The 17,247-nt window shown below is 39.4% G+C and overlaps 1 protein-coding gene across 2 annotated transcripts; it reads left to right on the top strand.

Moving 5' to 3' along the window:
• Window positions 1–2,375: 2,375 nt before the first annotated feature.
• On the top strand, window positions 2,376–16,454 carry LOC122689623 (T-complex protein 11 X-linked protein 2-like). Of its 2 annotated transcripts, none has more exons than XM_043896230.1 (10): window positions 2,376–2,407; window positions 2,861–2,998; window positions 5,436–5,568; window positions 10,548–10,668; window positions 12,031–12,251; window positions 13,156–13,292; window positions 13,545–13,762; window positions 13,858–14,039; window positions 15,034–15,197; window positions 16,026–16,454. In XM_043896230.1, the coding sequence occupies exons 2-10, from the start codon at window positions 2,872–2,874 to the stop codon at window positions 16,256–16,258; spliced, it is 1,536 nt and encodes a 511-aa protein (XP_043752165.1). In that variant the 5' UTR covers window positions 2,376–2,407; window positions 2,861–2,871; the 3' UTR covers window positions 16,259–16,454. The 2 variants fall into 2 exon arrangements, with proteins under 2 accessions (XP_043752165.1, XP_043752166.1); XM_043896231.1 differs by having other exon boundaries at window positions 2,391–2,485.
• The last annotated feature ends 793 nt before the right edge of the window (window positions 16,455–17,247 follow it).

The following is a 17,247-nucleotide window of genomic DNA, read 5'->3' as shown; positions in this document are numbered from 1 at the left end:
CACAGCTAAAAACTAATGAGCTATCAAGCCATGGAAAGAAATGGATGGAACTTAAATCCATATTACTAAGTAAAAGAAGTCAGTCTGACAAGACTAATTGCTAGGTAATTCCAACTATATGACACTCTGGAAAAGGCAAAACTATGGAGACAATAAAAGATCAATGGCTGCCAGGGTAGAAGGGAGGGATCCTGTGGAACACAGAGGATTTTTAGGGTGAAACTACTTTGTATGATGTTATATTAGTGGGTACATGTTGATATTGTTATTGTTGTTTAGTCACTAAGTCGTGTCTGACTCTTGTGACCCCATGGACTATATCCCACCTTGTACAAAACCATGGAATGTACAACATCAAGAGTGAATCCTAATGTAAACTATGGATTCTGGCTGATAATGATGTATCTCATCAATTGTAGCAAATGTACCACTATCATGCGGGATGTTGATAATGGGAGAAGCTAGATATGAATAGGGCCTGAGGGCATATGAGAAATTATTGTAACTTCTGCTCAATTTTGCTGTGAACCTAAAAGTGCTCTATAAAATATACTCTATTTTAAAAATCACAGTTTAACTTAAACAAATTTAGTACTAACAGAACTTGAAGCATCCCTGAGAAGAATCTTTTAAATACTGCAATTTGGTGAGGGAAAAAAATCTGTGTCATTCTGGATAATTTCTCTTAGAAGCCAAGCAGAAATCTTATTTTTAAAAAGATAAATCAATTTCTGGTTGATTCATGCTTTATGAATGTAAAATTTGATGTTCAAATTGAGAAAAATATAAGTAACCATTTCTTCCAAGTGTTTTGTGTGACAAAAAGTGTGACAGCATTTTGTTTCAAAGTTGATATTATTGAGGCAAATATCAAGAGAAGATGAGGAAGACATTCAGATTTAGCATTTATTAATATTATACACTCTCCAACTAATCAGAAACTTTACTGGTCAGACCCCTCACATCCTTTTGGACCCAGAGGGTAGTTGGAGTTTCCTAAGACTGGAAAGTTCTTGGACCTCTCTTTTATAACTGTTGTGCAAGATATCCACACTTCATTATTGACCCTAACAAGGCAAGGGATGAGAATTTGGTCGAATTATAGTTTTGTTTTATGAAGTTAAATTTAGTGGGTAAAAAAACAGTCATCAGGATAAAAGAGCAGGATAGAATAGTGCAGAGGGGTGGCGGTGGTTTAGTCACTAAGTCGTAGCTGACTCTTTGCCACCCCATGGACTGTAGCCCACCAGGCTCCTCTGTCCGTGGTATTCCCCAGGCAAGAATACTGGAATGGGTAGCCATTTCCTTTTCTAGGGGATCTTACCTACTCAGGGATCGAACCCAAGTCTCCTTCATTACAAGCGGATTCTTTACTGACTGAGCCACCAGAGAAGTCCTTAGTGCAGGGTAGAGACATTTTTGAAAAAAAAAATTTCCCAAAATTTGGAAATGAGTCAATCCAGGGGTCCTCAAATCACTGTAACTAACTGGCCAGTAGAGTGAAAAAGTAAGCTAGGACTAGTGAATGAGCAACCCAAGTGCCCTTAGAGTCATTTATTCGAGCACCCACATTCTAGCACCCACATCTGTTCTAGCATCTACATTCTAGGTGATCTCCAAGGCTCACAACTGGATTGTAATGAAGAAGCCAGGAAAATAGTCGGAAGAACCAAACCAAAACCTAGGCTCCCTCTGAGACTTATGATCTGGCCCCTTCACCACAAAGTTTTTATAACCAGCCCTTTAAAATGATGCTTGGTTTCTATATTGGTAAAATGGAAGTTTAACAGCCTATTTGTCTCTGCATTGCGAGGAGGATTGACTTAAACAAAAGGGGACAAAAAACCCTGAGAGCATAATTCTGGATTTCTGTAACCCTGTTGGTTTTTCATTTCAAAGGTTACAGGAGCTTGAGGTGAAACAAAGAATAATGCTCCTTTTCCTTTCTAAATTGTTATTTAAATGCTTCCCCACCCCCCCACCCCCGCCAGGCAGAGAGGATACTAGCTTTGGACAGTTTTTGCCTGGAGGGGAGGCACAGGACTTGAGAAGATTAATTAAAAACTCTCTTCCTGGAGAATCTCAGCTGCATACCTGTTCTATCACTAAATGTTGCATCCCCACTTGCCTTGCCTGCTCTCTAGGTTCCCATGGTACCCTGGTCACAAGACCCTTTACGTTACCCGGACACCCTTTGTTTTCACGTTTCGGACTGTTCTACCTAGAGTCATTGGCAGGGGTGTATGCTGGATTGGTTTCATCATCTCTACAGTTGTGTCCAGCCCCTTCCTGCTGATCTCCCCTCCTGTCCTATCCCACATGGTATGGCCCAGGACCGCACTGGAGGGGCAGAGGGGCCTCACTAACACACACAAAGGAGGGGCAGCTGGTGGAGGAGTGGGCTGAGGTGAGGGGCCAGGGTCCCAAGGGCTGTGGGGGTGTCTTGCTGCCTGAGTCCAGCTGCCAGGCCTCTTCATAACCAAAGGCAAGTCTGGGGCAGAAGTTAAGGAGGGAGGGGGTTATTCTCAGACTAATTAAAGACAACTGAGTTTGAGGAAGTCTCTTGAGGAAGTTTTGTCCATCTCTGGGCCTTGATTTTCTCTCCTTCTTACCCAATGCTAACTTTCGAATTTCAGGAAAAGCGACTCTACTAGACTCACTGTTCTCCTTCCCTCAAGGCTATTTGAGAAACATAGCTATTCCAAAAGAGACTCTTGAAACCCTTGTCCCCAACCACAACTTGGAGCCACAGATTCAAAGCACAGACTGGCAACTGTAGAGCCCTCTTGTCCGCCTCCCTGTATCAGAGCCAGATCTTCCACCACTAACAGCTTGCCTCTTCTTTTTGCCCTAATTCCAGATACCATCAAGATGCCCAAGATGGAAAAAACTGTGCTCCAGAATGATTCCAATGAAGCAGAGAATGGAACCCATAAGCCTGAAACACCAGAGCAAACCCAAGAAAACCAGAGCTTCTGTTTAGATGACCACTCTGCTGGTAGGTCTGGAATTCTGTCATCATTTCCTTGGGTAGTGCTCGATAGCAGCTAGGTTAAAGGAATAGATAGCATGTGGTTTAAGTGCCTTTAAGGAGCATAGAAGGCTCTCACAACTTTATGTTTTTCACTCCTCATCCTTCTGCTAACTCCTCTTTCATATTATTCTTTTTCTTGTCCTTTTCCCCCTCTAATCTTTACATATTGGACCTAGGTCCCTGATTGTCAAGTAAAATTAAGAGATATTTTAACTTTAGAGAAAGAGGCCAACAAAACATAATGACTTGTGTTTGACAAGACTTGAGCGTGTCTGAGTTAGTCCAAAACGTGGGAAATTGGTGGCATTCTTATATTTTGATTTTATAGATTGTAAATGATAAACCTAGAATGAATTTGAGAGAATCTTAATTACCTAGTGCTGGAATTGTGTTCTGTCCACTCCCAAAGCAGTTTGTTGACATAAGAATTATCACTGCTCTAGGGTAATGTTTTAGATCTATAATAACAGATGCATAGAATCATGAGGTCTTTTCTACACCTTGTGGTAGGCACTTATTTGAGATTTTTGTTTGACTAGTCCAATCTCATAGGAACTCAAATTGCAATTCTCTTATGAAAATTGCCAGTGAATTCAACCAAACATAAATCTGAAGATCTGTCCAAATGTAGTGACTTGCTCTAACCACTTGAAGACAGAAATGAGAAAAATAGTTGGGAGACACAATATTGTTAAGTTGAGTCATGTATGTTTTTCTAGTGGCCATTTAGGGTCACTGCTAGTAAACGGAGTGGAACAATTATTAATTCATAGTGTCTCTCAAATAAATGACTTAATGAATTGAATAAATGATATATTTCAACATATGTAGCTTTTTAGTTAGAGTGGAAAGGAGATATTGATTGATGATACTAACTTCTGTTGAAAAATTTTTAAATGAGAAGTAAATTTGCATAAGTAGATCATCTCCTTGGTGAAGTTTTAGGGTTCTTAGATGAGTTTTATATTTTTGGTTATAAGTAGTTCTTTTTTTTTTTTTTTTTTTGCTGTTACTCTTTCTTTTTTTTTTGCTTTTTTTTTCTTTTGCCATAGTAAGTAGTTCTTTTTGAACCAAGTATGGAACAGTGTTGAGAGTGAGAGAGAAAATAGTTTTGTTTTATACACCAAGTAATAATTGTAACTACTGTGTGTGCTTACTATTATCTCTCTGTAACTAAGTAGTCTGTACAACAATCCCTCTGTGTCCACAAGAGATTGGTTCCGGGACTCTTCATCACCCTCACCCCTTAGGATACCAAAATCCATAGTGCTCAAGTCCCTTATGTAAAATGGTGTAGTATTTGCATATAACCTACTTATATCTTCCTGTATAATATAAATCATCTCTAGATTACTTATAATACCATCAATATAAATTATATGTAAATAGTTACCAGCATGGAGCAAATTCAAGTTTTGCCATTTGGAATTTTCTGAAATTTAAAAAAATATATATTTTTTATCTGCCATGGGTTGAAACTTCAGGTGCAGAGAGCCAGCTGTATAATTACCTCAGAAAGTCATTCCTTAATTCCTATGGGAGTGTGTAATAAAGTTCTTACCAATCTTGAAGGAAATAAAGCAGAAATATCATAGGTTTTAAAAATAAAGTTAAATTGATGCAATTTAAAGATTGCTGAATTCTGACTATTTTCTTTTTGCCTTTTGATATGTTGAAATATACTTTTAATTTTTTACAAAATAATTACTTGGATTATGGTAAGGTGGGTTTTTTGTCACAATACCCATATGTGGAAAAATTAAAATTGGCATATTACTATCACTCATTTTTTGTGTGTGAATTTTATTGGTCTGTGGAATCCCAAGATTTTGGAATAATGCTTTGAGAATGGTTCAGCTTTAGAGCCATATATGAATACTTATGGTGTTATCTGTAAGGAGACTGTCATTTTATGTCTCTTCCTCTCTCATCAGAGGTAGAAAAAGGATTTAGGAACCACTTTCTGAGTTCATTATACAGTTGGCTCTCTGCACCTGATGGTAGATAAAAATATATTTCTTTAATCTGTAGATAGAACAGTAAGTATAAAAAGTAAATTCTAGCTAAAGGTTTACTTTATAAACCACAACTTATTCATTGTTTCTTTGCTATATTTCGCTTATTGTTTTGACAGTTTAGGCAAAAGCTTTTGAAATAAGTTTCACTTTTTGTTTTTCATAAGGTAACTTCTCCTCATATCTGACTTCTCTGCAAGTTTCTAGAGCTGTTGAACGGCAAAGAGTTCAGAAAACCTCAAATACTATAATGATCGAGTGAATCTGTTTAAGATCTGTTTGATAAATCTAAATTTGAGGAAGTTATTTGGCTGAGTGTATCTCTGATGAAAAGAAATTCTATTTGTGTGGGTTCCCTGTTTACTGATTTCTATGCCTTTTTCCAGCAAGCCGACCTGAAGTACTTTCTGTCACGGATCTGATAAAGACAGTTAATGAAATTTCTAAGCTTAGCATTGCTCATGAAATCGTGGTAAATCAAGATTTTCACATGGAAGACAGTGTATTACCTCCCAACAGGTATCAACTCTATTTTTTCCATTTTATTCCTCCTGGCATATGTACACAGCACAAATGACTTTGGATCAGGTTTGAAGCATTTTTATTAATACAGTTAATGTTTTAGTATGTCTTAAATGATACCAACAAATAAAACAGAGGAATAATCTGTGTAATTATTAGTTTTACAGATTGAAAGCAGAAAAAAATTATCTAAGCAGGGAAGAAATTAATGAAATTATTGTCAGAACTTTCATTTTGGTATCTCATTTAACAGTGAAACACAGTGAACTCCACATCTTCTTAGACAGCTTTGGAGGAAGTAGCTACTAGTAGTTAATCTCTTAACTGTCTATAGGTTGATCAAGTACAAATGAAATTATTTCTTTCCTAATAGTGATATTGCCAACTCTTCATGGGATAAGAGATTTCAGGGAACATTTCTACTTCATAATCAGCTTAACAAAAATTCTGTGAACCAAGATCAAAACCCATTAATAAACAATGCCCCTCTAAAATCACAGTTTATTCTGGTTCTTATTAATTGTATTGATATTGCACTACTGAATCATTCAGGAAGTATGATTTGAATACTTCTAGTAGTTTGTTTGGAGAAGGCAATGGCAACCCACTCCAGTACTCTTGCCTGGCAAATCCCATGGATGGAGGAGCCTTGTAGGCTGCAGTCCATGGGGTCACTAAGAGTCAGACACGACTGAGCAACTTCACTTTCTTTTCACTTTCATGCATTGGAGAAGGAAATGGCAACCCACTCCAGTGTTCTTGCCTGGAGAATCCCAGGGATGAAGGAGCCTGGTGGGCTGCCGTCTGTGGGGTCACACAGAGTTGGACACGACTGAAGCGACTTAGCAGCAGCAGCAGCAGCAGTAGTTTGTTAATAGTTAAATGAGTAAATTTCCTTGTTTTACCCAATATTGCATATAACATTCTAATTTCCCAGCTTTAAAAGTGGCTTCTATTTTGCCACTTCAGGTATTCTATCACTTAAGCACCTTGCTCTGTCAGTGTCTCTTGATCTTTACACTTCTTAGTTTTTTCCCTTAGTTTGCCAACACTGCCTTCACTGTCCCTGGAGTCTTAGTTGGATTTATTTTTCTGCTGGCAGGGGTGCAGAGAAAGTGAAACAAGGAGAGTGAAGATCTGCTAAAGTGGCTGAGGGGTTGTGGTGGTGATGAGGGGTGGGGAAATGAAGCAGAGGGAATAATACTCTTGAACTGGCCAAACTATTCAGTTTTTCCTGTAAGGTGGCTCTAGTAGCATTTAGTTGACTTTAATTTCACTTCAAACAATTTTATTAGGTTGTATTGTGACTGCTGTCATATCAGCATGCATTAAAAAAACTTATCAAAATTGCTGAATTTTTGTATAGCAATTTTAATATTGAAGATGGAAGAAAAAAGCAACATTTTGGCATATTATGCTTTCTTTTTTCAAGAAAGGTAAAAAAGTTCCATTTCTAAAACAAATTGTGACAGATGATGAAAAGTGGATACTATACAATAATGTGGATTAGAAGAGATCATGGGGCAATCGGAATGAACTACCACCAACCACACTAAAGGCTGGTCTTCATCCAAAGAAGGTGATGTTGTGTATATGGTGGGATTGGAAAGGAATCCTCTATTATGAGCTCCTTCTAGAAAACCAAACAGTTAATCACAAGTACTGCTCCCGATTAGACCAATTGAAAGCAACACTTAACAAAAAGCATCCAAAATTAGTCAACGGAAAACACATCATCTTCCATCTGAATAGTGCAAGACTGCATGTTTCTTTGATGACCAGGCAAGAACTGTTACAATTTGACTAGGAAGTTCTGATGCATCTGTGTATTCACCAGACATTGCACCTTCAGATGTCCACTTATTTCAGTCTTTACGAAATTCTTTGAATGGAAAAAGTTTCAATTCCCCAGAAGACTTAAAAGGAACCTGGGTTAGTTCTTTGCTCAAAAAGATAAAAAGTTTGGGGAAGATTAAATTATAAAATTGTCTGAAAAATGGCAGAAGGTAGTGGAACAAAATGGTGAATACGTTGTTCAATAAAGTTGGTGAAAATGAGAAATGTGTCTGTATTTTTACTTAAACAACCGAAGGAACTTTTTGGCCAACTCAATGTTTGAAACTCGATCTTCATTGTTTTGTTATTAACAGCGTTATTCTAGTGTAGTAATGCAAGAAGTATATCAGGAAAGATACTGAAATACAATTGAGGGTTATCTATTATCTATAGGTAATCAATGACTGCTTTTATCTTTGGACTTATAAAATGATACTAATTAGAGTTATGGATTCCTAAGAGAAATCTCATTGTCAGATATTTATTCTACAAACATTTATTGAGTATGTACTAGGTGGAAGGCTGAATGCTAAATGTTGGGGACATATAGCTGGCTTTGCCATTAAGAAGCTTCTGTAGGTGAGATAGTCAAATAGTATATAGTTCCTGTGCCGTGATAAGTTCTCTCACATCTAGTATATGGAGTTCCTTATTCCTGCTTAGCTGCCAAGGAGGGTCTGGGAAACCTTCCTGATGAGGTAATGTTGAGTTGAATTTTTATATATGAATAGGTGTTTTTCAGGAGGTCTAGGGTTCATAAAATTGTGTAGGAGACAGGGACCAAAGCCACCCCAAAGAAAAAAAATGAAAGATGGCAAAATGGTTATCTGGGGAGACTTTACAAATGCTGAAGAAGGAAGAGAAGAGAAAGCCAAGGGAGAAAGGGAAAGATAGACCCAACTGAATGCAGAGTTCCAGAGAATAGCCAAGAAGAGACAAGAAGGTCTTCTTAAGTGAATAATGCAAAGAAATAGAGGCAAACAATAGAATGGGAAAGACTAGAGATCTTTTCAAGAAAATTGAAGGTTTTTTTTATTGTAATTAGCCTCCAACTAATAAAAATAAATGGGAAAAAAAGAAAATTGAAGGTATCAAGGGAACATTTCATGTAAGGATGGGCACAATAAAGAACAGAAACAATAGTGATCTAACAGAAGCAAAAGACATTAAGAAGAGGTGGCAAGAATGCACAGAAAAACTATGCAAAAAAAAAGTCTTATTTACCTGGAAAACCACAATGATGTGGTCACTCACTTAGATCCAGATATCCTGGAGTGTGAAGTCAAGTGGGCCTTAGGAAGCATTTGTATGAACAAAGCTAGTGGAGGTGATGGAATTCCAGCTGAGCTATTTCAGACCCTAAAATATGACACTGTTAAAGTGCTGCACTCAATATGCCAGCAAATTTGGAAAACTCAGCAGTGGCTACAGGTCTGGAAAAGTCAGTTTTCATTCCAGTCCCAAAGAAGGGCAATGACAAAGAATGTTCCAACTACCAAACAGCTGCACTCATTTCACATGATCAGAAGGTTAGAACTGGACCTTTGTGAGTCAAAGTTAGAACTGAACACGAAACAACTGACTAGTTCCAAATTGGGAAAGGAGTATGTCAAGGCTGCATATTTTCACCTTGTTTATTTAACTTATATGTAGAGCACATCATGAGATATGCTGCGCTGGATGAGTCACAACCTGGAATCAAGATTGCTGGGAGAAATATCAACAACTTCAGATATACAGATGATACCACTCTAAAGGCAGAAAAGGAAGAGGAACTAAAGAACCTCTTGATGAAGGTGAAAGAGGAGGGTGAAAAAGCTGACTTGAAACTGAACATTTAAAAAACTAAGATCATGGCATCCAGTCCCATCACTTCATGGTAAATAGAAGGGGAAAAAATGGAAGCAGTGACACATTTAATTTTCTAGGGTTCCAAAATCACTGCAGACTATGACTGAAGCCATGAAAGTAAAAGATGCTTGCCCTTGGAAGGAAAGTTATGACAAACCTAGACAGCATATTAAAAAGCAGAGACATCACTCTGCCAACAAAGGTCCGTACAGTCAAAATCATGGTTTTTCCAGTAGTCATGTACGGATGTGAGAAGTGGAACACAGAGAAGGCTAAGTGCCAAGGAGCTGATGCTTTCAAATTGTGGTTCTGGAAAATACTCTTGAGAGTCCCTTGGACTGGCAGGAAATCAAATCTGTCAATCCCAATGGAAATCATCCCTGAATATTCATTGGAAGGACTGATGCTCCAGTAGCTTGGCCACCTGATACGAAGAGCCTACTCATTGGAGAAGACATTGATGCTGGGAAAGATTGAAGGCAAAAAGAGAGGGGAGCAGCAGAGGATGAGATGTTTAGATAGTACCACTGACTCAATGAACAAACTCTAGGAGATAGAGGATGTCAGAGGAGCCTTGCATGCTACAGTCCATGGGGTCACAAAAAAAGATGAGGACACGACTTAGCAACTAAACAACTTTGGGGTTCCTCTGGTGGCTCAGCAGTAAAGAATCCACCTGCCAATCCAGGAGACCCAGGTTCAATCCCTGGGTCAAGAGGACCCCCTGGAGGAGGAAATGGCAACCCACTCCAATATTCTTGCCCTGGAAATCCCATGGATAGGAGGGCCTGGAGGGCTATAGTTCATGGGGTCACAAAGAACTCAGAACAACTTAACTACTAAATAACAATGACAACAAGAAAATCTTCCTGGTGATAGGGAGGTTCTATAGAACTTTAAATGATCATGTCATTATGATCAGATTTTTTTCTTAGAAATATCATTGGTCTTAGCAAGAATATGTGGCATTGTGGGAGTAAGACATACATTTAGGTCAGATAAAGAACCAAGGCTAGAACTCAGGGCCTCAAATGCAAGTTCTTGGTTCTTCTTACTAGAAGGAGAGCTTTTCTGGAACCATGAGGAATCCTTCTGAGAGAAATTGACCAGTGCTTTTGCATCTGAGACTAAACTCAGTTTATTCAACTCTGCTAAAGTCTAAACATAGCTCCTGCCCTATCAACATAATGGTCTTTCATGATCTTAAATGATGTTTGGGATTTAGGAGATTAGGATTCTGTATCAACTCTCTGGGTAAAGAATAAGTTGCTCATTTAACCCTCTTATAGTCTGGAAGGCAGGATTATGGAGACAATGTACAAGGCTTTTTGGGATCATCTGAAAGTCCAGCTATCAAGTACTCCAGCTAACTTCACTCCTGCACTTGAACTCCTAAAAGAAGTTAAGGAGGTGAGTAACCAACTTCCCATTGTTGGATATTAAATCTTAGTTGTGGCATGGGGTATCTTTCATTGTGGTGCATGGGCTTCTCTCTAGTTGTGATGCATAGGCTCAGCACTTGCAGCTTGTGGGCTTAGTTGCCCTGCAGCATGTGGGATCTTAGTTTCTCTGAGCAGGGATCAAACCCATGTCCCCTGTATTGCAAGGCGAATTCTTAAATACTGGACCACAGGGAAGTCCTTTTTTTTTTTAACCCCAGACCTTTTAATTGTTGATAACTAGGAATTATTTTGGGGCTTCCCAAGTGATTCCAGTGGTAAAGAGTCCACCTGCCTATGCAGGAGAAGTAAGAGACTCGAGTTTGATCCCTGGGTGGGGAATATGCCCTAGAAGAGGGCATGGCAACCCACTCCAGTATTCTTGCCTGGAGAATCCCATGGACAGAGGAGGCTGGCCGGCTATAGTTCATAGGGTAGCATAGAGTCGGACATGACTTAGCATGCATGCATGCACAAGCTTCCTTTCTACATATGTTCCACTACTTGAACAGATAATATGGAGAAACTTCCATTTTATTTGTACGAGATGAAGCTTGAAATTTGAGATCTTGCTGTAACAACACAGTATGTCATTCAATTAAACAGATTTTCGCTTAACTCCTATTATGTTTTCTGTGTTTCAGAAGCACATAGATACATAAGAGAGCCTTTGCCAATAAGAAACTTATACTTTAGAGTGAAAAGATTATTTCGAGTGACACTTAAAGGTTTCTCTGCCTATTTCATCTTTTCCCTTTGCAGTCAAACAATCTAATAATGTCCTTATCCCTTATTAAAAATATCTCACCACCACAAGGTTATATTTAAAATGGATAACCAAGGACCTACTGTATAGCACATGGAACTCTGCTCAATATCATGTGGCTGCCTGAATGTGAGGGGAGTTAGGGGAAGAATGGATGCATGTATATGTATGGCTGTTCTCCTGAAACTATCACATTGTTAATCAGCTACCTGAATACAAACTAAAAAGTTTTATAAAAAGAATATCCCATTACCTTGTGATGGTATGTATTTTATACTTTTTATATCTTGCATTTGTTTTTGTCACAGTTATTTTTCTTCCTATCTTTATCTCATTCTGCCCAGAAAATAGTACAGCACTACTGTTACTATTAATCCCAATGAAGCCTTAAATTATAACTGACTCCTAAACAGAGAGAAATAATATTCTGTATATGCAATTGGGAAACCTAGTTTCTGGAGCCTCAATAGACATAGGCTGGCATGCCTTTGCCTTAAGGAGATTGTTCATCAAAGAGTGTTTGGGATTCTAAATAATTTGGCTCCATTGATTTTCTTTTCTGGGCAGATATTGCTGTCACTGCTATTACCACGCCAGAACAGCCTAAGAGATGAGATTGAAGAAGCTCTGGACATAGATCTCCTCAAGCAGGAAGCAGAGCATGGGGCCCTGGATGTCCCTCATCTCTCCAACTACATTCTTAAGTTGATGACCCTGCTGTGTGCACCAGTCAGAGATGAAGCAGTGCGAAAATTACAGAGCATAACAGATCCTGTGCAGTTACTGAGGTGAGAAACTAGATGTACTGTTCCTGAACATGAGATGTAGTATCCTGTCTTAGACACTGTACCGGAAAACTCTGGGCCAGATACTGGCTTATAGCCCCTGGCTTGCCTAATTCTTCTATACTGAAGAACGGACTAATACCTCTGTTGTTCCTCTCTGGTTTATTGGCTTTTATTTTCAAAGGATGGATTCTCAGAACTCTTTTGATGATCTTCAGATCATTTGGATACTTTCTAAGAAATGATGCTGTTAAAATACTGGCTTCCCAGGTGATACTAGTGGTAAAGAATCCCCCTGCCAGTGTAGGAGATGCAAGAGAAGAAGGTTCGATGCCTGGGTTGGGATGATCCTGTGGAGAAGGAAACGGCAACCCACTCCAATATTCTTGTTTAGAGTACAGTAACTGTTTCTTTGGAGATTTCAGACAGCACTTTCACAGATAATTTCTTATGTATCTTAACTCAAACCCTGTGAGGGAACAAGAATGAGGATGATCCGTGTTTCACAGATAGAAGAACCAAGACCCAGAGGTAAAGTAATAAGCTGAATGAGTTAGAAATTCAACCACCATCATCCCAACTACCCACAGAGAGTTAGAATTTTAGTCATTTTTCTGAGATGGAGTACCTACAGTAGAAAGAACTCTAGACTGGTAACTAAAAGGTCAGAAGATGTATCTGTTCCTAGCTCTGATAACAACTCACTCTGTGGCCTTGGGTCCTTGGCTGCAATGTCTGTATTTGTAAATTGAAGTACAAATGTAGACTGAAATAAATTGAAGACTGGTTTTTAAGGCCATTTTTAACTCTAAGATACTGTGATTTTAGGACTCTTAGCTTGAGTTCCACCTCACTCAACTAGATTACCTTTCAGAGTGTAAGCATTTGATTTTTCCTCCATTGACAGGGGCATCTTCCATGTTCTGGGCCTGATGAAAATGGACATGGTGAACTATACTATACAGAGCCTCCGACCCTACCTGAAGGAACATTCTATCCTGTATGAACGAGCTAAATTCCAGGAACTCCTCAACAAGCAACCCAGTATGTTCAAAATTTAAAGACAGGAGAGGAGGGGATTTGACTTTGGGTTTGATTTCTTACAGTGATAGGGTACTTTGTAGTTTTTTTAAACAGATAGCTTCTCCCTATTGGACAGGGGGTGAGGGTGTGGGGTAGGAAGAAGGAACATTTCTCTAAGAGAAAAGATGTACAAAATCATTTCTTTATTGAGGAAGAATATATCCTCAAGCCTTGGTGTTTGAAGATATTTACATATTCCCTTCTATGTCATAGATCTCCTTGATTGCACCACAAAGTGGCTAACCAAAACAGCTCTAGACCTCACTACACCACCTTCAAGTTCTCCTGACTCTCCCAGCTCCTCCGTCGTGGCCCGTTCATCTCCAAATTGGGCAGTGGACAACCCACAACTTCCCAGTTCCACAATGGTGCTATACCAGGGTTACCTGAACCTTCTTCTCTGGGATCTTGACAGTAAAGAGTTTCCCGAGGTAGGAACATATGTTAGAATATTGCCTTTTTGTTTTGTATTTGAAACCTTTACTAAAACACTCTTCTGACAGCTTGCTTTTCTCTGCCTCACCAGACTCTGCTAATGGATAGAATCCGGCTGCGGAACATGGAATCCCAGTTGAAGCAGTTGGCCATTCTTACCTCAGTCTTGCTAGTGGCCAGAAGTTTCTCTGGTAGTGCTTTATTCAGCTCAACTGAATTTGTGAATAAACTGAAACACATAACCAAGGCTCTGATGGGGGAATTTAACTCCAGGTAAACTTCATAGAGGCTTTCCTGGTGACTCAGTGGTAAAGAATCTGCCTGCCAATGCAGGAGACCCAGATTTGAACCTTGGGTCAGGAAGATCCCCTGGAGTAAGAAATGGCAACCCACTCCAGTGTTCTTGCTTGGAGAATTCCATGGATAGATGAGCCTGGCAGGCTACAGTCCATGGGGTTGCAAAAGAGTCAGACATGACTTAGAGACTAAACAACATGAGCAACAACAAATTTCCTAGATCTTTCTGAGAGTTGAAAATAGTATGTTGGTTTTGGAACTTAGGCAGTTAATGTATCACTGCCTTATTCTTTATCATAAACTACGCAAAAGACCTTGGGCATCATCTGCAAAGGTCATTGGTGTATTTTGATAAATTGTATTAAGGCTTGTGATCGAAACAAAACCTATTTCCAATGAGGTGAGTGTGGAAACTAGTTTGCTATGAATGATTCAGTACCATGTTTGCTAAAAATGAGTCATTATATACTTAAATAAGTGACATTGGATTTGTGTATGTATATCCAGAAGTTGATCTCTTGGTCAATATGTATCCATAATTTGCTTCATGCAGGGCACCTCAGCCGAAGTAAAAAAAAGAACTGGAAGTTCAGATCTCAGTATATTTACAAGTTAATTGGTGAAGTAGGGAAGACAACTCTGGAAATTGCTTAAGAAGTCTTAAAACAGAATTTGATTAAAGTTTATGGGAATAAAGAATACTGAGTAGATCCAAGAATGGAACTGAACCCTTGTCCAATTTGTTTCATTTGAAGTGGAGAATAGTATGAATTAGTTAATATGTATGAATTAATATTGTGAAATAGTTGACATCTTGAGGGTAACAGTGAAATGATTTGAAATGCTGGGTCCTCTGTTAGTGGTGCAGAGCTGGAATTCTTTCGTTAAGTGGACCTGGCTTCTGATGTTGGACTCTCTGGGCTTTGCCCCTATGCCAAGGCCACTCTGCTTTCTGTCCTTCATTATCTAGGCCTGAAGAGACTATGGTGAGTGTGAGTGAACAAGTGTCTCAGAAAATCCATGAACGCCTCAAAGACATGGGCCTAACTGCCCTGAGTAGTGAAAAGAAAGCCTCTCTTAGAGGCCAACTTCAGAACATTGCCAAGAAAGAGAACTGTGTTCGTAGCATCATTGGTAAGAGTCCTCCTATGCTGGTGGGGCTGGGAAGGGGTAGCAAGAATGTGGAAGGTAAGAAGGTGGACTCAAGCCTGGAAGTCAGTTGTGAAGCCATTCAAAAATGGAATGATCACTGGGAAAGTCTTTTGGCTTTAGTTTCCTTATGTATAATGTACAGAATTGAAATAGATCTCTTTCAGCTTGAAGAGTGAACACATGGTTTTAAGGTCAGCTAGGATGTGTAACTTGTAGCTGCTAGTGCTGAGTGATTCCTGGCCATTCTCTAACTATAACCCAAGACCTGTGATGGGAAACCCTTTCTCTATCCCATGCTTTAAGTTACCATGATGGTCCCTACTTCCCTCTAAGGAACTGATGCTAATTTAGGCGGAAGGATATATTCCCTTCAAGAATGGCAGCAATGAACTCAACCACCCTGCTTCTAATTTTTGCATCTTGACATAATCTGATATGGTTGTATGGGCCCAGAGTCGGTACACTGGCTGCAATGTGTGTCCTTAGAATTTCACGTACAATGTCTAGGATCCTTTTGTTAGGTCACACATATGGGGAGCTCACTTAGCACCCCATAACATTATAAACAGCCAGAAACTTACTGGCTCGACATCTTTCAATAATACATTGCTTTTAGGAGCTTTATAGCATTCCTTCTTCCAAAAAAAAAAAAAAAAGAAAAAATCTCATTAACATGGTTTATCTGAATGAGTAGATAGGTCAGTGAAAATGTGTTAATTTAAACGTTGGCAAACAGAGAGTGCAAGGGCATTGTGAATTTCTTCTGAAACCTCTTTGATCTTCCCCTTTTAACTTTTTTCTTGCACACAGATCAGCGGATCCACTTGTTTCTCAAAGGCTGTTTGGTTCGCGGGATGCAGGAGTCTCTGCTAGACTTCCCTGTTGGCCTTATTCTCATCAAGGGGGAGCTGACAAAACTGGGTTGGAAGTTTTTCAATCTGATGCGTCACAATCAGCAGGTATTTAGCCCCTATTATGATGAAATCCTTAAAGATATCATCCCTTCAGCTCAGGCACAAGAAACAGAAGTGGAGTCTATCTGATAGTGCCAGACCCCAGTCTGGCCATAGGGACCCAGGAGAGAGGGCTAAGTATGTTCCTGGGATGACATCACCTGTGCCCAGCAGAGTAGCCTCTTCCTCACTTCAATCTGGACTCAAGGTTGCAGGATTCCAACATGTAAATACAAACTGGCCCAGCCCCCTTCATAATAAACTTCTGTGCTGCAAGAAAACCTCAGTTCCTTCTGTGTTGTGACTGAACCCAGGTTTTGTGCCCTTATCTGCTACTGTCTGAGAACCAGTGATCTCTCAGTTCTCCTTCACTGGCTGATCATTCTTCAGGATGCTGGCTTGAGCAGGCATCAGGGCATTGGCTGCTAGCATTGTTTTCGCCAATGAAAAATCATTTCCTTGAGGGCTGTGAAAACTTTCTGTGGAATTTTTTCAAAGTATGAGTTCTGGAAGTATAAGGCTTCTAGAAATTGGGAATACACTGAGTTATAGATCAGGGGAAGTCATAGAACCCTATTTCCAGTATCACATTTTCCCTATAATTTTAAAACTGCAGTAATAGTAAGAGCCCCCACATCCTGTTCTGGTGTGGGGGGCATGAAGCAGTATGCAAAATTGAGGACTGGATGAAAGTCAATATTGTCTGCCAATAAGCATTCACTTGAGGATAGTTCTCAGCCTCAATGGGTGTGCACTCTCTCTCTTTCTCTCTTTAGTGATCCTGGGGGTAAGTTTTAGACTCTCTCAAACCAGTTCCAAATGCAAGCACTTAGGTCACAGACACTTGTTTCAAGTTCATCTCTGGTTCCATTCTGTAGCTAAATCTTCTACTGTCACATTTCTAGGCTTAGAACATTTCTTTCTTCTTGAGATAAATGACCTGGGTATTCAAGAGTGGGACAGCCACCATGTTTCTTCCCACTTGCAGTCTAAGCCTCTAACTCCCAGATTGTGACTGTCAACTCATTTGGCATCACAAACGACAGATGTCCTAGATTCACAAAGATCTGGGCTTGTTT

This window comes from Cervus elaphus, chromosome X (genome assembly GCF_910594005.1).
Source record: "Cervus elaphus chromosome X, mCerEla1.1, whole genome shotgun sequence".
Lineage (NCBI taxonomy): Eukaryota > Metazoa > Chordata > Mammalia > Artiodactyla > Cervidae > Cervus > Cervus elaphus.
Note: the sequence above shows the minus strand (reverse complement) of the source record. Positions and strands in the feature narration are given on the sequence as shown.

Excerpts from the sequence above, each read along its gene's own strand:
- LOC122689623 (XM_043896230.1), top strand. The coding sequence starts at position 2,872 with ATGCCCAAGATGGAAAAAACTGTGCTCCAGAATGATTCCAATGAAGCA. Across the intron at positions 2,999-5,435 it reads TTTAGATGACCACTCTGCTG|CAAGCCGACCTGAAGTACTT; the intron begins GTAGGTCTGGAA and ends GCCTTTTTCCAG. Across the intron at positions 13,293-13,544 it reads ACTCCTCAACAAGCAACCCA|ATCTCCTTGATTGCACCACA; the intron begins GTATGTTCAAAA and ends TCTATGTCATAG.